Below are 23,471 nucleotides of genomic sequence, written 5' to 3'. Positions count from 1 at the left end.
AAGCTAAATAACTAAAAATCCACAAATAATAAAAAATTAAATCCAATTGCAGATTGTCAGAATTTAAAGTCAACAAAAGTTCATTCAAAGGCAAGCAACCCCTTTAAGAGGAAATCTAATTTCTTCCACTTTTTCTGGAAGGATTAATTGGTAAACAATCCATCAGAAAATTAAATTCTCCTTGAAACAGTTACCTCTTGACCAACCTTTTTAAATAAGAGATATGCTTCATAATAAATACCATTTATTAGCCTAATTGTTCTTCCCTGAATTTTCTTAAATAATGTCTATTTTGAGAACTGGTGACCAAAGTGCTTTTTATAGGGAAAGAATTATCCTAACTTCCAATAAATCTATACAGATATAATACCTCGCTGACCTTTCCTGCTGCTTGATACAGATATCCCTAGGTCCTTCTCCATCATGACTTCCATGAAAGGTATACACGCCTAACTTATTTTTAAACACCAAGCATTTTTAACACAATTTAATTTGACACCTACAGTAGTTGCCCATATTGGCAGTTGGTCCAGAAACCCCTACAGGATGATACATCCTGGATGGATTTAATTGTCCTTCTTAGATTTGTGTCATCAGAAAACATTGAAACACTGCTTAAAATTAGGGATGCACCAAGTGCATGGTTTTGGGATGCTGGCAAATCCCAAATCTGAACCCTTTTGCCATATTAAAATTAGGTCCCAGACGGGTTAAAAACTATCTAGGGCACAGCATGCAGAAACATTTTTGCACACATGAGTTTAATGGTTTGGATTTAATTCAGCTACGCACTTGGATTATTCCAAATCCTTCTGCAAAATGCTCAGATTCAGCTGAATCATAAACCGAATATAGGATTTGGTGCATCCCTACTTAATATGCTCTACTTTGTAAGTCATTAATGAACAAATTAATAGGTAACCCTAAGGCACGCAATTCAGAATCCTGCTCCAATTAGAGGATAGCCCATGCCATGTACAGCCTCTTTGAATGATCTTCTAGCCAGTTCTCTATATATGTACAGTAAACATTACCAAGATATAAACTGTGTTTCATAAAGCCATTCTGATTATTACTCTTGCCATTATCCAGAAATTAATCTTGAATGTGATTAGTGATAGGTGAATCTGACCCGTTCGCTTTGCTAAAGATTCGTGCAATGACGAAATTTGCAGAAATGTATCGAAGTCTATGGGTGACAATTTTTTTTTTTTGATGCAAGACAATTTTTTTCACTAATTGGAGTCTATGGGTGTCATTTTCTTGGCAAAATGTTATCCCTTAATAAACCTTCAAAAACTTGGCCAATTCAGGTGTCGATGTTTCAATTTTATAAGTCCAGGTTAAGATCATAATCTCTTTTTAAAGCAGCTTTCCTACAAAAGTGGCCTACCTAAAACTAATCATATCTTGAGGTATTCAAGGGACCCTCAGACCTCAGATCCTGGTTCTTCATGTGTGCTTAAACATACCCTAAAGTAGCCACTGACACTTTTAAGCTGAACCATCTGCACTACTACAAAAGAGGCCCTGTACAACTGGCTCCTCTATTATATATATTAAAGGAACAGTTCAGTGTGTCAAAACAAACTGGGTAAATAGATAGGCTGTGCAAAATAAAAAATAAAAAATATTTCTAATATAGTTAGTTAACCAAAAATGTAATGTATAAAGGCTGGAGTGACTGGATGTCTAACATAATAGCCAGAACACTACCTGCTTTTCAGCCCTATAACTCTGAATCAGTAGGCGACTTGAAGGGGAACCACATGGGACATATCTGTTCAGTGAGTTTGCAATTGATCCTCAGCATTCAGCTCAGATTCAAAAGCAACAGATATGACCCATGTGGCCCCCCTCAAGTCTCTGATTGGTTAATGTCTGGTAACCAGGGTAACCAGTCAGTGTAAAGCCAAGAGAGCTGAAAAGCAGGAAGTAGTGTTCTGGCTATTATGTGAGAAAATCCAGTCACTCCAGCCTTTATACATTACATTTTTGGCTAACTAACTATATTAGAAACATGTTTTATTTTCCACAGGCCATATATTTAGCCAGTTTTTATTTTTACACTGAACAATTCCTTTAAGAGAACAAAAACAATAAAGATTCTTCAACATTCCCAGTGCATATTTGTAATTGTAATATTGATATCCTAACATATTTAAGAGATTAGTCTTTGCACGTAAAACTAATATACTGTATAGAAAATAAAAATACAGGTTGGCCACTATTTTTTTCTAAAAAGGTGGCAACCCTACGAGGCATGAAGACATGCCGACTTAGTAAGCTACATTTCTGCAGTACAGAGGATATCACACATCTAGTTTCTTGGATAACAACCTGTACTTTCATCAGAATATTTAATTTTACTCCGCATGTGTTCTTTAGTCTATGTGGGAAAAACAGATCATGTGTTTGAAACTCATTTTACAGATCTCATAGTGTCATATTTGATATGCAATTGAGAGATATAATGATGGTTAAGTAAAAGGATATGCAAATCTGTTAGTAGTATATTGTGTAGAGAAAGGACATAACATATGTGATCTTAGAACTATGATTAGAACAATAATCTTAGAATTACGATTATTGACTATGATTATTGATATGAAAATCTGTTAGTAGTATATTGTGTAGAGAAGGACATAACATATGTGATCTTAGAACTATGATTAGAACAATAACCTTAGAATTATGATTATTGACTATAAAGAAATCAACAGATTAGCGTGTTACAAGGTAAGTATTTTTGGATCAGTACCTTGCAAACTCATGTGCCTAAGGGATTAAACATTGCCAATTCATTGTCCACTTCTCTAGAAATAAGAAAAGGGTTATAAGGGGGTGAAATATCTCAGCGACTTCATTGGGGAGGGGGAGTTGGTGCTTATTATATTGAATTGTGTAACTTTATTTGTATTGTTGTGTCGATCACATGAGTTTATCCTACAGCTACTGTCATTATCCTAAGTATGCCCATATTAGTAAACATATATCTAATACTGGTAACGGTTTATTATTGTGCAGATATGACTTCCTCCATGACATGCGAAGGCCCATTATTTAAGGTTGAATGTCAGTGGTATTAGAGCTTCTTTTTTAAACGCTTTTTTTCTAAAACCACAACTGCCATGAAAGTTATTAAAGGTTCCGATTTTAAAAGGCACAAATGAAAACAGCTAGTGAGGAATCTGAAAAAATTCAGAAAACTTAAAATTTAAAAAAAATTGTGAAATTCAGTTTTTTTCCTGCAAAGCAAATTTTCGGGAACATGTAATAATAAATAAACGTAAAAAACCCAAACAGATTTGATCGGAGTTGTAGCAGAAAATGCTGAGATAAAATCAGACTTTCATAAATAAGCCCCGAAGTGTGACTATTTGTGACAATCACACTTAAGTTACATTATGTTATAACAAATATCACTGCTTTTACAATACCATGTCTACAGTGTTTAGCTATGTGAACACTAGTAAACCGATCACTGATCCACACATGGTTCCTTAGCAACTAATTACACACATTTTGGCGCCATTTTCAAGGGGTGGGGTATAAAGTTAGAATTTTTTCACTCTGTTGTTACCTTGATAAAGGTCTCACCGAAACGATGGAATAATAAATAAACGTTATCTCTTTTTCACCATATCTTAAGTCATGTGAGTTCCTTGCTCAGCCTGCATAAAAATTTAGTCCACTTTCAACAAAAAAGATAGTAGTATGTCTTTTATTTCCCAGGAACATCTGAGTATTGGGGTGTTTTCTGAACAAAGATTTTTAGTGAAGCAGTCTTCAGTTGTATGAAAGTAATTCAAATGTGCAAACATTTGTAATTTCGCTAGTTTGAATGCATACTGGCAACACCAAATTGGTTGGATTAGCTCATTAAGCCTTGAACTTCATAGGCTGGTATGTCCAATCATGAGAAAAGCTACAGTACAGTTTTCATGGTTGCCAAATGCAAGTTGTGCTTCTCCTCTGAAGAGTGACAGCATGGGATCCTCAAAGCTACTCTCAAAAGATCTGATCATGGTTAAGTGGAAGGTGACAAAAAGCTATCTCAGAGGTTTAAACTGTCAGTTTCAACTGTAAGGAATGTAATCAGGAAATGGAAGGCCACAGGCACAGTTGCTGTAAAACCCAGGTCTGGCAGACCAAGAAAAATATAGGAGTGGCATATGAGGAGCATTGTGAAAATGGTTACAGACAACCTAAAGATCACCTCTAAAGACCTGCAAGACCATTTTGCTGCAGATGGTGTATCTGTACATTGTTCTATAATTTAGCTCAATTTACACAAAGAATATCTGAATGGCAGGGTGATGAGAAAGAAGCCCTTTCTACACTCATGCCACAAACAGAGTTGCTTGTTGTATGCAAAAGCTCATTTAGACAAGCCACAGTCATTTTGGAACAAAATGCTTTGGATTGATGAGACAAAAAATTAGTTATTTGGTCATAACAAAATGCACTTTGCATGGTGGAAGAAGAATACCGAATTCCAAGAAAAGCACCTGCTACCTACTGTCAAATTTGGTGGAGGTTCCATCATGCTGTGGGGCTGTGTGGCTAGTTCAGGGAATGAGGCCCTTGTTAAAGTTGAGGGTCAGATGAATTCAACACAGTATCAACAAACTATTGGATAATGTTCAAGCATCAGTCACAAAGTTGAAGTTACGCAGGGGTTTGATACTCCAACAAGACAATGACCCTAAACACACTTCGAAATTTACAAAGGCATTTATGCAGAGGGAGAAGTACAATATTCTGGAATGGCCGTTACAGTCCCCTGACTTGAATATCATTGAAAATCTATGGGATGAATAGAAGCAATCAATTAACTGAACTAGAGAGATTTTGTATGAACGAATGGTCAAAAATACCACCATTCAGAATCCAGTCAAAAGCAAAGGCTATAGGAGGCATCTAGAGGCTTTAACATTTGCAAAAGGAGGCTCAACTAAGTATTGATGTAATATCTCAGTTGGGGTGCCCAAATTCATGCACCTATAAAAATATATATGCCTTTACTAAACTTGTCATTTGTCAATTTCCTTTTAGACATTCTCTGCACAATATGTTGGTGCTCTAAAAATACATGTTAATAATAATATATCTGAGCTAAGCCCCTTGGGAAGTCCTTGCCTTCCACTTTTCACCTATTTCCTGATAGGAATCCACTTACTTCTTAATTATCACCAATATCTTTATGAATGCTTCCTCAGCACCTCACAGTAATCTACAGTATCTACTGTATTAGCTCCACTACATACTGAACCCAAGCACCAGGCAAACAGCACACAGTTCAACATGGAGAGTCCTGGCTAAATCCCCTATTACGACAAGCTGTATTACGTAGAAACATAGTTGCATAATTCAGTTGGGTTGAAAAAGACCAAAGTCTTACACTTGTTCCACCTCCTAGCTGCCCCATAGGCTGCTCTGTAAGTCAACTTGCTCCATACATGCCAATTCAGATCTGTCCTTCACAACATATTCAGTCAAATGGCTAATCAGTTGGGGTGAACTAGCTGTGGAGCAACCACCCTTCCATTCTGTCCCCTACTTACCATACCATTTTTTAATAACAGTTTAATTGTGTAGTAATTTTCATTTAAACATGGTTTTAAAATGTTCTCCCTTGTTCTCCTAGTGCTGTTGTCAAGAAATGTTAGCTCTTTCCAACAAATTCTTATTTTACAAGATAAAAAAAACAAAATTAAAGAGCAGATAACAATTGTTTTTTTTTAAAGGAAACTTTTTATTGTTTTTATTCCCAATTGAACAGTAAAACCATAGTAGAAAAAGAAACAAAAAAACAAGCATATAAAGGGTTCAGGTAAAACAGTAGATACAGTGTGTCATGTAACCTATAAGGTTTTGGTCATTGAATTAAAGGAATTGTTCAGTGTAAAAATAAAAACGGGGTAAATAGATGGGCTGTGCTAAATAAATAATTTTTGTAATATAGTTAGTTAGCCAAAAATGTAATATATAAAGGCTGGAGTGACTGGATGTCTAACATAATAGCCAGGACACTACTTCCTGCTTTTCAGCTCTCTTGGTTTACACTGACTGGTTACCCTGGTTACCAGGCAGTAACCAATCAGAGACTTGATAGGAGGCCACATGGGCCATATCTGTTGCTTTTGAATCTGAACTAAGTATCAATTGCAAACTCACTGAACAGATATGTACCATGTGGCCCCCCTTCAAGTCACTGACTAGCTCAGAGTTAGAGAGCTGAAAAGCAGGAAGTAGTGTTCTGGTTATTATGTTACACATCCAGCCACTCCAGCCTTTATATTTATACATTACATTTTTGCCTAACTAACTATATTAGAAACTATTTTCACAGTTTTTATTTATACTTACATATACACAACCTCAGCAGGTCTGAGATGGATTTTTGGATTCTGGCTTTTTGCTGCATCAGGCTTTAATAAATCTAGAAAAATTCAAGTTTAAAAAAAAAAAAACTAAAAATGTTGCCCCAAAAAAGCCCAACTGGAGTTTAGTAAATAATCCCATAAATGTATGAGTGTTTGTTCTGAGATCCATTGAACATGTAATGCTTTGTATGTTTGCAACCTGCAGTGCTTTGTAGCTAATATTCTTTACCCCGATCTACTCATTCTTGTCCCGGAGGTATTTGGTCACTAATCCCACAAGTGTTGACAGTCCTGTGAATAGTTATGTGCCAATATGCAAATCCAGATCTGGGCACACAGTTCATGGCAACAAGAGGAACAATGCTGCTGAGTTTTAAAAGAGAAGTTCTAACAAAAAGCTACAGCTCGTTAAAAGGGGATGCTATTTTAATAGCCTTATGTGACATTACTTTACTTTAATTACTTGTCACATTATTACATAAAAACGATCCCCTAGTTTACGCCTGTATTTACCAATAATGTACATATATTTTACATGCTAAGTTTGCCCAGGAGCAGTAACCCATAGCATTTGCCTTTAAAGGGTGGATATTCAATAACATACTAAAAGTTAACTTAGTATGTTCTAGAATGACTTATTATATGCAACTTTTCCATTGGCCGTAATTTTTTCTTTTGTATAGTTTTTGCATTATTTGCTCGCTAACTTTGAGGCTGCTGCCACCTGGGACGAGTTTCTCAACTCACCTCATGGCAACAGCGCCCCTGGAAGATGCTATTATTTTTTATCTTAAGCATCTGAATATAGTGTGTAGGTTAGTATTATGGTTTGCCAAAGTCAAAAGACTAACGTGTAGTTTGCACAAGTTATTGCAAACCTCTTTGAACCCAGATAACCCTGAGTCAAATTACCCGAAAGCCCACCCTGTCAAGGCACACTGCATCTCCAGAGCAGATTATCAAGCCTTTAATAAATCTGAGATTTGTTATAGATGCAGATATGATTAAATCTCTGCAGGCAGCACAACTCTCACACATTTGGTCATTTTGAGGGCAGCACTGAACCTGCTTTCTTCTTCAGTAACTTCACATAACTTTCTGTGAACATACACGTGAAAAGATATATATAATACATGTTGATCTGCTTGTGCAAGTGTAGGTTATCTATCCATTTCTGCATTGAGCTTACCAGCATTGGCTGTTTCTACAGTGATCTTAGTGGTATACCAGGTATATCGAATATGCTGATTACCCATTTTCTATAGAAATTATACTGGCAGGTCTGGAGATACTGTATATCTATTTCCTGCAGTAATTATATAAATATATATATATATATGTAGTGATCGGGAAGCGGGTCTGGGCCCACCAAGTTTTTTTCCCAGTGTCCCACTTGCCCAATCCGACCCTGCAAGTAATCAAGTGGCAGCTGAGAGAGTGCTCACATTCCTTGCATGTGTGGGAGAAGGAGATACACGACTCGTCCCTGTATTTGAGAGGAAGACATGACCCTTGTCTGGATGGGAGAAGGAAACACCAGGGGCGTAACTACAGAGGAAGCAGACCCTGTGCTTGCAGGGGGGCCCAGTAGAATAGGGGGCCCAGTGAGGCCCTTATTAATAGCCAATTTTAATATGTCTGGGTAGAACAGGCCACCTTATCAATATTTTGGGGCCCTAAATTGAATCTGCTGTGGGGCCCAGTGACATATAGTTACGCCACTGGGAAACACTGTGCCTCATGTGGGGAGTAATGCTATGTTACCCTAATACTGGAACCATGCATTAGTTATACTGGAGCTACTGAAAAGAGAAAGGGGATTTCTGTGACTGTGTCTATTTTCTGTGTATATATTTATATAATGGGATTTCTGTGACTGTGTCTATTTTCTGTGATATATATATATATATATATATATATATATATATATATATATATATATATATATATATATATTTATATCACAGAAAATAGACACAAATAGACAACTCCATCTCGCCTGGTGCACTCAAAAAAACGTAATCAACTGCCTGGGTGCTGGTTATATGTCATATCATATCATATATGTTATGTTTTGGTAGTCGAGGATGAGTAGAGTAATACAGTGCTTTATTAGCAGGCTCATGAAGCCATTACACAACAGTAAGCAACTCTAACACCACAAGCTGTATAGAAAGTATGCACAGTATAAGTCTTAAGCAGAGTGACATCTACAGGCCATTTGTATAAACACTGCAATATACCAAAAATGAACCTCACTTCCAGGTCTTTTTTGAAAAACAACTGTGGTTTATTTCAACGTTTTAGCTCCTATACTTGAGCGTTTCAGGAAGTGAACACTACATACACTATATGTGTACACTAAACTACAATATAACATGTCATTCCTGAACCAGCAAGTGTATTTTTTTGGTGTGTAGGCAGCCATCTCAGGTCATTTTGCAAGGTTATGTGCTTTCAGAAACAGAGAGCACTTTAGGCTGGAACTGCTTTCTGGCAAGCTGTTGTTTCTCCTACTCATTGTAACTGAATGTGTCACAGTGGGACCTGGATTGTACTTTTGATTGCTGGTCTTAGATCTACAAAGCAGCTGTTGTATTGTATTATGGAGCTGCTATCTGGTTACCTTCCCACTGTTGTTAGGCTACTGGGAGGGGGGGAGGGAGGGGGTGATATCACACCAAGTGACTGAAGTTTATCAGAGCAAGTCTGGGGGCAGCGGGGAAACTGACAACATGTCTATCCCCATGTCAGATTTAAAAAATAAATATAAAAAAATCTGTTTGCTCTTTTGAGAAATGGATTTCAGTTCAGAATTCTGCCAGAGCAACTTTATTACAGAGAAAAAGGAAATAATTAATTAAAAATGTGGGTTATTTGGATAAAATGGAGTCTTTGGAAGATGGACATGTAATGCTTTGTATGTTTGCAACCTGCAGTGCTTTGTAGCTAATATTCTTTACCCCGATCTACTCATTCTTGTCCCGGAGGTATTTGGTCACTAATCCCACAAGTGTTGACAGTCCTGTGAATAGTTATGTGCCAATATGCAAATCCAGATCTGGGCACACAGTTCATGGCAACAAGAGGAACAATGCTGCTGAGTTTTAAAAGAGAAGTTCTAACAAAAAGCTACAGCTTAAATCTTGCTAAGGCTAGAAAGGCCCCCACCATGTGCACTCTGGCTAGTGATTGACCTTGAATCTCCTTTTCTTTACGAATTACCTCACCTGCCCCTGAATTTTGTGAGGAGCAGCACACATGGTATACACACACATTACATTTCGTTACAGCTTGCCATGCGGATGTGACACATGGCACACATGAGCCGATTGAAGATTAATTTGTAAGCAAGCACATGCAGTATAAAACTTGGCCTTTATAGTAACAGCTGCCATAGGTGGCCATTGCAAAAACAATTGGATTTAAGATAATCATATACTGTACTTTAGAAAGGCTATAATATACTTTACAATAAACAAAAAATTTTATAGGGGTGGTTTACCTTAAAATTTAGTATGATATAGAGGTTCATATCATGACACATCTTGCAGTTAGTTTTTTATTTTTTTTGTGGTTATTCAGCAGCTCTTCTGTTTGGTATTTCAGCAGCTATCTGGTTGCTAGGGTCATATTTACCCTAGCAATCAGGCAGTGGTTTAAATGAGAGACTAGAAGATGAATATGGGAAGGACTGAATACGAATATAAGAAACACAAAACAAACAAGAACAATAAAAGTGTAGCCTCACAGAGCTAACAGTTTTTGGCTGCCAGGGTCAGTGACCCCCATTTGAAAGGTGGAAACAAGAAGGCAAATAATAATAAAAAAAGCTAAAATAATAAATAATAAAGAACAATTAGACAGTTGCTAGAAATATGAAATTTTCACCTTTTGGTAAATATACCCCACAGTTTCTAAAACAATAAGGTAGATCTAACAGATTTACAGAATGAACACACACAAATATATATATATATATATAATATATATATAATATATATATATATATATATATATAGTAGTGAGAGATATGGTGATAATTAAGGTAAGACACTTCGTGATATTTTATATACAACAGAATAATTAATATAGAGAAGTAGGGAAAGATACATCAGGGAGCCCCCTCAAGTGGAGTCCGCATTATAGGATGCTGTTGTAGCTAACTTGGATTTATTGTATTAGTAATATGTATATGCAACATATTTTTAACCTTTAACTTATTTTCCCTATATACAAAGTATTCTTATCACAATATGCATTCATTCATTGGGCTGGTTTTATGTATATTTTTATTAGTATATGGTAAATTATGAAGCACACGTCACCTTAATAATAAAAAAGGATTTTAACTCTATTAAAATGATGTGCATTAATCACTTTTTTATGTTCTGCACCAATCACTTTAATGCTTTGAAAGTGATGTCATTCCTTAGTTGCTTGTGGTTCATTGGCTATATATACCAAAACTTTATGTTGGCTAAAACATGCTTCACTAAATATACATTTTTTGTTTTTGAAAATATCCCTGTGTTGCTGGTTCTTTTTGAAATATATATATATATCATCATCATTTATTTATATAGCGCTGTCAAGATACGCAGTGCTTATATATATATATATATATATATATATATATATATATATATATATATATATATATATAATACACAAGAGCCATGAATATCCTGTAAATTATATCCTTATAAACAGTGAGTTCTGATGTCATCAGTTATAAACGGTGAGTTCTGATGTCATTTCTGTCACATGACTCATTAAAACATGTGTATTATAATAAATAAAGTACCCCCAGTTGCAAAATATGAAGTTACCTCGGAGTTACCTTCGGCCTCGTGTTTTTATATGGTCATGAAACTCCTCGGTAACTTATAATATCCTTATATTTTACAAGAGGGTGTACTTTATTCACTATATATATATATATATATATATATATATATATATATATATATAAAAAGGATCTGTATGCAAGTGATATAGAGCTACTACCCTCTGTGCCTTCAAGCATATAAGGTTTAAATGGCACCTGTTACCTGAAATAGTTTCTCCCACCAGGGTTGTGGACTAATAGCCCCTCTTGGTTCCGGCAGACTAGCACTAGCAGGGTAATTTATTTAAAAAAAACTATTTGTTTCTCCCAACTGAAGAGTGGGTTCTATTAGCCCACACCTCTGGTGAGGGGAACAAATTCAAGTGCACTTTAAGGACCACCAAAGGAAGTATTCTTTAAACCAATTTCAAATTGATTTGCTGTCTTTTGCTCCTGATTTGCTAACAGGCCAGTCTCATGCCTGTCAGTGAACATAAGGAGGTGAAGGAGGAATTGCATTGGTTTTTGTTTGCTGGCGTATATGCACCATCAGAGAAAACAACCTGTCTGACATTGGCTTTACAGTAGGGTCAACATTATTATGGCACTCCATTAATAAAGAGTAAAGCTGGCCATAGACGCAACGATCCGATCGTACGAATCATGATTTGCGGATCTTTGCGTCTATGGCCAGCTTTAGAGTTGACTAATTCTGTGTTACATAAATAGTTAGTTAGTACATATTTGCAGTTTAAATAGGTGATATGTCTTAAACCTTTGTCAACCTCTGTGGATACATTTGAAGAAAGGTTTAGGGGTTTTTTTTTTGTTTAAAAAGGTTGTTTGCCTTTGAGATCATTTTTAGTATGAAGTAGAGAATAATATTCTGAGACAAATTGCAATTGATTTTCATTTTTTATTATTTGTGGTTTTTGAGTTTTTTATTCAGCAGCTCTCCAGTTTGCAATTTGTTTGCTAGGGTCCAAATTGCCTTAGCAGCCATGCATTGATTTAAATAAGACTGGAATATGAATAGGAAATGATCTGAATAGAAAGATAGTTAATAAAAAGTAGCAATAAGAATACATTTGTACAATTACAGAGCATTTGTTTTTTACACATTTTAAAGCTGGAAAGATTCAGAAGAAAAATGGATATAATTAAAAAAAACTATAAAAAAAAATAAATAAATACCATTTGGAAAGTTGCTTAGAATTGGCCACCCTATAACTTACTAAAAGTTAACTTAAATGTAAACCATGCCTTAAAGGAGAACCAAACCCTTGCTACTAAAATCCTCTATCCCCCTACCCTACATAGACCCCCCTCCATGCTCCCCCCAGCCTAAGTGGTACCTTTGCTAAATTCCCCTAACTCTTTACTTCCTCCTCGGTGCAGATTCAGGGCATCGGAGTTCACGGTAGTCTTCGGGAATAGAGCGGCATATCAGTGCATGCGCAGTTGGAGCAATTTTCTGTTTCGCGACAACTGCGCATGACCTGAAAATTACCAAAGCGGCTGAAGATGGCGGCCATGAACTTTGCTGAACAGAATCTGCACCGAGGGGTAAGTAAAGAGTTAGGGTGTTTAGCAAAGGTACCACCTAGGCTGGGAGGGGGTGGGGTAGGGAGGGGGTCTATGTAGGGTAGAGGGGTAGGGGATTTTAGTAGCATGGGGTTGTTTCTCTTTTAAGTAGTAGAATGGATACAAATGTATTAATGCAATGAAATTGCCAAATTTGAATTAGGAGTCATTTTATGGTTCCCCTTGATGCTTAATTATCTAATGCTTCACTATATGAATGTCATAGCGATGTTTTTCATGGACCTCCATCTGTACTGTGAAAGTAGGAGGAATTGTGTTGCTCAGTTGTTGAGGTTTTACCTGTCATTAAGATAAATCTTACTTATTTACTTATTGATCAAAAGGAATTTTAAAAAAATGTGTATTATTCAGTTGACTTGCTTTGTTTAGGGAATGCAAGATATGGCTATTTTAGCATATTGTTTGAATTGAAGAAGAATACTTTAGTGGAATGCAGACTTTTAAAAGAACCATAAAAGATTAAACCATAAAAAGTTTTTTTTCATATCATCTATGAAGTTTAACTATTCGGTAAAGCCCTGTCTGCTAATTCATCTACTAATTTATCAGTAGATACCGGAGGGAAAAAAGCTCCTGCACCCCATGACGCATTAAAGGGGGTGTTTCACCTTTAAAACAAAATTCTGAGATAATTTACAATTGGTTTTAATTTTTTATTATTTGTGGTTTTGAGTTATTTAGCTTTTGATTCAGCAGCTATCCAGTTTTTAATTTCAACAATTTACAAACTACCCTAGTAACCATGCATTGATAAAAGAGGTAAAAGATAATAATAAGAGACTAGAATATAATACAAGGCCCTGAATGAGGAGTAAGCAAAAGTAGAAATAAATATACATTTGTAGCCTTATTGAGCATTTGTTTTATATGGGGTCGGAACCCCCCCCCCCCGCCATTTGAAAGCTGGAAAGAGTCAGAAGAAGAAGGCAAATAATTAAAAATCTAAAAAAAACAAAAAATGAAAGTAAATGGAAAAGTTGCTTAGAATTGGCCATTCTATAACATACTGAAAGTTAACTTAAAGGTGAACCACCCTTTTAAAGGACCTTGCACTTCCGTGTAGGTGGCGGTGCAGTCCCGTCTCCTGTTCTAAATTGTGCATATTGAAATTAACCTTGGAGCTACTGCCTTCTTAAAAGACCATTAACATACTTTTTTTTTTTTTTTTAAATTAGTTTCTGCTTAACGAAAAAAACAACAAGACAGTTTTAACTTTAAATTTGCAAAGTTTATATTAAGAAATTACTTACCGATTCTCTGCTTGCGCTCCTCTTCAGAAACGGTGGGAGGGCGCCGGTCCATTGTGCGGCGCTCCATTTCTCCTCCCTTCTTCTATAGCCTTCTTAATAAAGACTTTGCGAGTTTAAACTGCCTTGGTGGGTTTTTTTTTCGTTAAGTAGAAACAATTTTTTTTAAAAAAAATCTTTTGTTATTGTTCCTTTAAAACAGTCTGGTAATTCCAAGGAGCACATAAAAAATCATAGGCAGATGTCATTTTGACACCATGCCAGAAATAACATTTTCAGCAAAAGGACCATTGTTCATGCTTTGACGCATCATGTTTAGTTCCTTGAGGTCGCAATTATGTTGGAATTGTGTGAAAAAATGCTTCACTTTGGGTCAATAGAAAAAAATGGTGAATTGCTTCCAAAATTGTCCATTCTACTTGTGTGTGTGTGAATAAGTCGTACTGGTAGTAAAAATGAAAATAGTGTTTTGTGGAATTGTATATATATATATATATATATATATATATATATATAGTGCCTCCCACTAGATTTAAATACAAGAGATGGCACCAAAACCACTGACTGACATCATCAGTAAGTAAAAAAGCTGTGTATGAGAGTGTAAACATAGTAATATATATGCAGTTACAGGGCAACCCTTTTGAAATAAAAAAATAACAAAAGTGGTATAAAGTTGAAACTTTTATTGGCTAACTAATATAATCATAGCAAGCTTTCAGAACATTTTATTTCCTTTTTCAAGCTGAAAGGAACTAAAATGTTCTGAAAGTTTGCTATGATTATATTAGTTAGCCAATAAAGATATCACCTTTATACCACTTTTGTTATTTTTGTATTTTAAAAGGGTTGCCCTGTAACATTTTTAGTGGCTAACACGGTACAGCAACTTTACCTATATATGCAGTGAAACACATAGTGAACCACCATTAGTCTCTTAATAATGTGTAGATAAATCCCACAACCATAATCCTGGGATTGAATATAGGGGGAGGCACTTTTTCTGTTCATGTCTTGAGAAAGCTTCAAAAAGAGACTGAAACGTTGACAATATACATTTTCTTCATTTTCACCACACTATGAAGCCCTGGAGTGCATCTCTTGAAGATAAACTTTACCTATGATGTATGAGACAGCACACAGGCATGTGCTGTATATACATTTGAAAAAAAACTTTCCACAAAAGTTAACTCCTGATGACACATCAGAAAATGAGCGCCCGTAATTTAATTGAGCCCAAAGCATGTTGAACTGTGGGTGCCCCCGCAATTGTGCACTGCAAACAGAATCATCTTTCTCTGGTACCTCTTTTCCAAAAGAAACAGGAAAAAGGGAGTTCCAGCAGCCTTTAACAAAATAAGCATGCAGAATTAATGTAGCAATTTAAAACAGTTCTGCCTTTTCATGCAAGGATTTTATTTTATCTTTTTTGGTTGAAAATAGGTGAAGCCAGGAATAAGTAAAGGTAAGCAGTGGACAGATAAATTTGTTATAGACTTTACTGGAATTAAAGCAGATGAGCACATAGAAAAGTAGGGCATACATTTCCATAGTATTATCTAGCTAATCCAATAAAAAATATGATGATGCTGCTAGCATTGTGTTGAGAAAAACAATATCCTTGGCCCCTGTGTTGGTTGTTGGGGTTGGGGTGTAGTTAACTTCATATATTTCCAATTTTGCAATTATTGAGCAGAACAGCCTTTGTGGTGTGTAGCCTTATGTAGCAAACCTACTGCCTGGAAATCTGTAAATATAGGTATGGGATCTGTTATCTGGAAACCCTTTATATAAAAATCTCTGAATTACAGGAAGGCCATCCCACATTATAATCTTCATTATAATCAAATAATTTACATTTTTAAAAATGATTTCTTTTTTCCCTGTAATAATAATTAATCATTATTGGAGGCAAAATAATCCTTCTGGGTTTAATAATTATTTAAATTAGGCTCAAGGTTCAAAGATCCAAATTAGCAAATGATCCCTTATCTGGAAAAAAAACCGAGGTCCAAGCATTCTGGATAGCAGGTTCCATACCTGTCATTCTGTTCTTTATGTATGCCCTCACTACATATATATTTTTAATCTCACAAATGTTTGTTATATTTATATGTATTATCTGTTCTTCATCCTTGGATGGTTTACTTGAAATTTGATTCATTTTACTGCAAGCTTCCCTCAAACTATTAGAATATAGAATGGCAGTAGAATATTTTTCAACAAGTATAATTTAATGTTTTGCACAATACTTATAAAGTGAGTAAATAAATTAATAGATGAGCAGATTTGTAAATTACCAATGTGTATGTTGATCTTTCTAATTCACATGTTTCTCTTTTTGGGGGCTCTTAGGACTTTATGACAAATGTTCTTATACCTCTCATGATCGTGGCTGGGTCCTTGGAATTGAGGCTTTGCGTGATCAGGGTACCAGAGATCCTCGCTTTTACTTCACCTTGAAGACTGATCGTGCACGGAAAGCAACCACCATCACTGCTCACCGTAGCTACCTCCATAACCAGTGGGTACATCTTGCTGTCACCTACAATGGTCGAATATTTAAACTCTATGTTAATGGGGCCCAAGCAGCTACAAGTAGTGAGCAAGTTGGCCCCATCTTTAGCCCTCTCACTCAAAAGTGCAAAGTTCTCATGATTGGTGGCAATGCCCTGAATCAGAATTACCGGGGATACTTGGAACAATTTAGTCTCTGGAAAACACCTCGTACACAGGAGAAAATAATCCATGACATGGGCCAAGCAGTTCATGGGCTAAGCACCTCTCTACCTCAACTTGTTCTACAAGATAGCTTTGAGAATGTGAAACGTGCCTGGTCTCCAATGAAGGATGGCAAATTTCCACAAATAGAGAACATTTACCACCATGGTTCGTCACTGGACACCATTCTTGATTTGCCCCAGTGTGGGCAAACCCTCTGTGACAATTTAGAGGTGATCGCTAACTATAACAAGTTTACAAGTTTTCGACAACCAAAAGTTGTCCGTTATAGAGTGGTCAACGTATATGATGACAACCATGAGAACCCCACAGTTACCAAAGATCAAATTGAACTTCAGCATCAGAGATTAAACGAGGCATTCAGCAAATACAACATTACCTGGGAACTGGATCTACTAGAAAGGAATGACTCCTTCTTACGTCATAGGCTTATCCTTACCAACTGTGACATCTTGAAAATTGGCAATGAAGTGTGTGAGCCTGAGTGCAACCATGCACTTACAGGATTTGATGGTGGAGATTGCCGCTACCGTCCCATGCCTTCTGTGGCTTTAAAAAAGAAACAAAATGGAGTGTGTGATATGGATTGCAACATTCATTATTTTGACTTTGATAGTGGAGACTGCTGTAACCCTAATGTCACTGATGTCGCAAAAACATGCTTTGATCCAAAGTCACCTCACAGGTAGGAATATTTGTAAAGCATTGTAGAGCTTTTGTTGACTTAGCACAAAAAGTTTAAAAAATGGTCTGTAAAATCAATTTGTGCTATTTATCTAAACTACACCAAGATATGCAAAAATATTTTCAAATGTTTGTATAGCACAGGTTAGCCGGGGGAGCCAAGAATTCAGATTACAGATGTTTTGGATAATGCAGATTGCCAGATCTGGCTTGTCATATTGATCTTAATGGTTGGCCTTTAAGCAGAAGAATGGTGGTGGAATGCTTTGTGAGACTGAATTACCATTTTGAAGGAACTGTCTTCAATTCAGTGGGATTACACAATAGTTTCTGTAAGTGATTGGCAGAGTGCTTTACAATGTGTTATGGTTGTCTAGTGTGGTCAAAACAGTTTAATTGGATGGGGGTTTTATGTTCTCTGTCTGGCTGTTTTAAGATAAAAGTAACTTGAAACAATCAACTAATGAACAGTGGACAAAGGAACCAAGTATCATAGCGCACTTTTTTGTATTTGAAAAGTTGAAGCCATAGAGTAGTATTGGATTGGGCATATCAAGTATCAAATACTTGTTGCTCAAGTATTGCGATCTGCCTCATTCCACAGGTATTCTAGCTGACACTCATCTCACTGCAGCCTTATTGCAACACGAAATGTTCACATCTGGCTCCAGTGCTGTCAAGACATAATTTTTATTTAATCAGTGTGCTCAAATAGGCAACCATTATGGGCTTGGCTGGGTGGCTTGTGATGGTTCAGTGGTCCACAGCTGTCAGTTCCTGAATGAGTAGGCATTTATCACAGTGGCAAAGGGCTACTTTTAATAGAAGACAAACAACGGAACTCCATATAAGATAGAAATTGAATGTCCTTCATAAAATAAAAACTAAACTGTAACATATTCTAAAAGGAATTATACTAAGTGCTGCAATATATATCATAAATAAAATTGAAGGAAACGAAAGTCACTACAAAGTGTAGATTATTTAAAGGAGAACTAAACCTCTCCTTAAGAGAGCCCCCATCCCCTTCCCTCCATTGGCCCCCCTCCCTGCTTCCACCTTGCATAGTCCATTACTTTTGCTGAAGGAAAACAAGAATATACAAAGATACGGAAGATGGTGCCCTTGAGCTCCACTGCACTACTCTGCATAGATATGTCAGCATTACAGCTAGGAACACCTTTTTTCAAGTAATGGACAATGCTCGGAGGAATCAGGGAGGGGGGGGGCAATGGAGGGTTAAGGGCTTTCTCTTAAGGGGGGTTATTTCTCCTTTAAGCTCTATAGCCTCTTCATGAGTGAAATGTATTGTGATATGAATGTTCAGTTTAGTTGAGTAAGAGTAAATAGAGTTTAGTTTAAAGAGTAGTAGTCACCCCTTTTAGAAGCTCAACCTTTCAGGGGATAATACTTTTTTTGTCAAGGAGGGTTATCCCCCCCAAGATGTTGAGGTTCATCACAAACCAGTGGCTCAATAAAACTTGCTGAATGTTTTAAATTCATGATGTTCCTTTAGTTACCACTTGGACACTAAAAAACCAGTGTACCACATGTAAAAATGTCAGTATGTTTCCTTTTTGTGCATGCTCAAGTGATAATTTCATAACAAATATTAGTGGGTAATGCAGTAGTGTGTTAGAAGGCGTTATCCATACTGAGGTGGTATCATGGCAATATATATGAAATATTAACTGCAAAAGTAATCTTTTATAACTCAAAGAATATTTTCGAGTACAGCGTGGCACCCTTTTATGTAATTAGAGAGTAGTACATAAGGAGGTTCTAACTTGTTTAGGTAGGGAAAAAAGTCAAGCAAGAAGAAAAATTGTACAAAAGGAACTGTGGGTTGAAATATGTTTTAAATGTGGCGAGACAGTGATCTCTAATGACCCGGAACATATAGCAAATATAATTGAACCCCTGGGTAATAGTGACCAAAATGTGATCTCATTTTATGTCTGGTGCAAAAAACAAATATACACTGGGACAAAAAAAACCTTAATTTCAGAGCATAGATTGGGGCATAATGTTTTCTGCTAAAAACTCAGAACAGCAATGGTTGTCATTTAAAATTATATTAAATCTTTACTGTTCTCAATTTATTCCCTTAAAGGAGAAGGAAAGCTATGGAGGCATTTTATTGCCAATAGATTAGCTGCAATAGTGCAAGCTAGAATACTATATTTATTCTGTAGAATGTTTTACCATACCTGAGTAAAAAGCTCTAGAACTCTCTGTCTGTTTAGAATAGGAGCTGCAGTATTAACGTGGTGTGACATCACTTCCTGCCTGAGTCTCTCCCTGCTCTGGGCTCAGATTACAGTAGAGAAGGGAGGGGTGGGGGCAGAGGAGCAAACTGAGCATGCTCTTGCCCAGGGCAATGAGGTTTAAGCTGAAGCCAGGTCTGATACAGAAGCCCATGAGTACACAATAGAAGGAAAGAAATGCAGTTTTTCTTTTGACAGAGGACTCAGAGCAGCATTACTTTGGGGGTTTACTGGTATATTTAGATGGACCTTTCTGATAAGGCTTACTTAGTTTTAACCTTTCCTTCTCCTTTAAAGCAGTTATCCCCAACCAGTGGCTCATGGGCAACACGTTGCTCACCAACCCCTTGAATGTTAATCCCAGTGGCCTCAAAGCAGGTTCTTAGTTTTCAATTCCTGGTTTGGAGGCAAGTTTTAGTTACATAAAAACCCAGTCTAATGTCAAACAGAAACTCTTGTAGGCTTCCAGTCCAAATAGGGGCTACCAAATAGGCAATTAAAGCTCTTATTTGGCCCCACAGAAACTTTTTCATGATTGATTGTTCCATGTTGCTCCGCAATTATTTTTCAATTTCAATGTGGCTCAGGTTGGGGACCCCTGCCTTAGACCAGTAGCATCAAAAAATTAATTTGTTTTAAAGTAATAAAAATGCAGTGTTGCCCTGCATTAGTTCTTGCAGCAAGATCTTGACCTGGGAGGTTAAGTGGCAGATGAGATTCGGGGGGAGGGAGTTGTTTTACAAAGGTGGAGTTGTGTTTTTCGAGGGTAGTTTCAGCAAAAATTAAAAATTTTCACAATAAACAAAACCTCAAATTTTTCAATATTTATTATGCCCAGAAGCTGCAAATAGCTGGAATCCGAAAATACTCCAGCTAAAATCTATCAAGGTCATGTAGAATCAATGGCAGAGGTCCCGTGAACCATTTGAAGAAGTTTTTTGCTTTCATGATTTGGGTTTTTTTTTTTGTTGGTTTGTGACCGAAAACTCTAATCAATTTGATTTATCCAATGTTTTTTCACAGATAATTCGATCAATTAAAGTATTCAAGTTTTTCTCCCTGACTTCATTTTTATAAATAAGCAAACATTCGCATTTTGAGTTTATATGAAGTAGAAAAAAATCATAAACCTAACAAACTCAACCTTTGATAAATAACCCCCTAGGTGTTGATAAATATAATGTCATGCACCTGAGACAAAAGACTGGCCAAAGTCTGACCAAAGACTGGCCAAGCTGTCACACTGGAGAAGAGGCGCTTCAGGGGTGATATGATAACTATGTATGAATGAATAAGGGGCTCATACAATAATCTCTCTAAATGCCTTATTTACAGTGTCGGACTGGGGTGCCAGGGGCCCATCAGTCAACCTTAGACCTTGGGCCCACTTTCCAAACTATTATTCCTCCTCTTCTCAATCAACCTTTTTATTCTCTTAGTCTTTTCTTCTCTAATAGTATTTATATACTATATTCTTCCATTATTAAGGGGAATGACCATGAAATAGGCCAAATGGTTAGAAGCAAGAGGGCCCACTGACACCGGGGCCCACCGGGAGTTTTCCTGGTATCCCGGTGGGCCAGTCCGACACTGCTTATTTACTAGTAGGTCCTTCCAGCTGACATGTGGGCACCCATTCCGTTTAGAAGAAAGGAGGTTTTGGCTAAATATTCCAAAAAGGTTTATTTACAGTGAGAGTAGTAATGGGTGAATGAATTTGGTAGGAATGAATCTACAGCGAATTTTCTCGTTTTGCCATCTGCAAATGTTTTTGCGAAACTGTGGCAAAAAATTTGCTGCAAAAAAAAAAATTTCAGGAAATGAAATGAGGAGCGGTAAACACAGTGTAACGAAGGCAACCACACTGCAAGTTTGTGTAGATTAAACTACAAATTTTTCCCGCAATTGAGTGACTGTTCTATAATTTTCTTATGTTTCTAATTCTTTTGATTTTTGTTGTTATTTTACCTTTAACTAACTTTGCACCTAGGTACCCCTTTTTTGGCTTTATAGAGGGTTAAATATGTACCTCCTATTAAAAAACGCCCACATATTTGTCAGGCGCCATATGATTGTGCGAAAATACGACAGCATACTTGTCAGGCGCGCAGGCGCAATATATCTGTGCGAAAATACGCCAGCGAAAAGACCCACTAACGTCTCTATGACCTTTTTTGATGATGTCATGCGCAATACCCGGAAATCGCGTCCAGCGTATACGCGGCGCGAACACGCGGCGCGAATGCCTATTTAAACTTTGAAAAGATGAGCGCCCACCACTTATGCCCCTGAGGAAGCTGATGTAGTCAGCGAAACGCATTGGCAGCCTATCTCCCACTTTGTCCCTACGTAGACAGGCAGGTTCTTGCTGACTAACTTGGGGCACAAATGGAAGGGTGGGAGCGGGTAGTGCTTGCACTTTAACCAACGGTTTATACTACTATCGTCGAAGTATTTTCCTTGGCTGATTAAGACACCACCGTTTCCACCATTTGCTGGTTTTTAATTGAATGTTTTTTAGGGACATTGTTCCTGCACTGCAGCCTTATGGGCTATTAGCAGTGGGTTTGTCTTTCGTGGGCGCTCTTCTCTTTTTAGCCTAATTTATTAAAAGTTAAGTTTTACTTAAGGCAGTTTTGCCAATCATACTACATAGGCGCCACACTGAACTAGTTTGCTTTGAAGTGAGTGTTTATGGACTAATAGTGTTTTGATTTCACTTCTTCTTTTTCTTCTTCTGAAAAAAAAAATTTCACACATAAAAATTGCTGCGTGCATAAAAATTGGCGCGTGTCAAAATTTTTCGGACACCCATTGATTTAAATGCATTTGGACAAAACTGTCACCGTTTTGTGAATTATTTCTCCATTTTGCTAATTATACAGCCCAGATTCACCCATCACTAAGTGAGAGCTGTGAAGATTTGGAATGTTATCCCTGAATCAGTCATACTGGCATACATTGGAAAGCTTTAAGAAGGGATTGGATTTTATTTTAGAAATTAGGGAATACAGTTATATTAAAGATATCTCAACGATTGCCAGGAAGAAATTTTTTCCCCTCGGAGGCAAATTGGAGAGTTTTCAAATAGGGTATTTTGTTTCCTTCCTGTGGATCAACTAGCAGTTAGGCATGTAATATATATACTTAAAAGGCTGAACTTGATGGACATGTGATTTTTTTTAATCTAACTTACTATGTTACTTTCTATTCAAGATAGGATGTTCCAGTGTTCAGTACGTTTCCTTATAAGACCAGGCACTTGTTTGTTTAATAATTTCTCTAGATAATGTTTTTTCTAAATTGATATTGATGTGCACTTGCATGCCAGTCCAACAAGAGCCATCACAAAAATATGTTGGATAGACACATTAAATAAATTTTCTGATTACTGCAGTAGGATCTTTGATATCTTTCCAGTGCTGGACTCCTTTGAAATTTGATTTTGGCACTGGGGAAGAGACAGACCTTCTGTATTTAATGAGCTTTTGGTCTTAATCTTCTGCAGCGAAGCACTGTTTTCAGCAAGGGGACGGAAAACAAATTATTCACTGTTTAACCTGCATAGTGACCTAATTGTAAAATTGAGGTTTTATTATTATTTGCATAATGAACACAAATTTAATTCTAAGTTACTTTCCATTATACATTAATTGTATATATTCACATGTTTTCACATTATTTGTGTTATAAAAAACATTACCTG

General features: G+C 36.6%; 1 protein-coding gene across 1 annotated transcript in view; it reads left to right on the top strand.

Moving 5' to 3' along the window:
* The window catches only part of LOC108698294 (pappalysin-1), a 204,755-nt gene that overhangs the window by 6,674 nt on the left and 174,610 nt on the right, over positions 1-23,471 (top strand). Inside the window, exon 2 of the mRNA XM_018229682.2 lies at positions 16,428-17,499. Coding sequence (XP_018085171.1) covers positions 16,428-17,499 — 1,072 coding nt within the window. The remainder of the gene's footprint in view (positions 1-16,427; positions 17,500-23,471) is intronic.

This window comes from Xenopus laevis, chromosome 8L (genome assembly GCF_017654675.1).
Source record: "Xenopus laevis strain J_2021 chromosome 8L, Xenopus_laevis_v10.1, whole genome shotgun sequence".
Taxonomy (NCBI): Eukaryota; Metazoa; Chordata; class Amphibia; order Anura; family Pipidae; genus Xenopus; species Xenopus laevis.
Note: the sequence above shows the minus strand (reverse complement) of the source record. Positions and strands in the feature narration are given on the sequence as shown.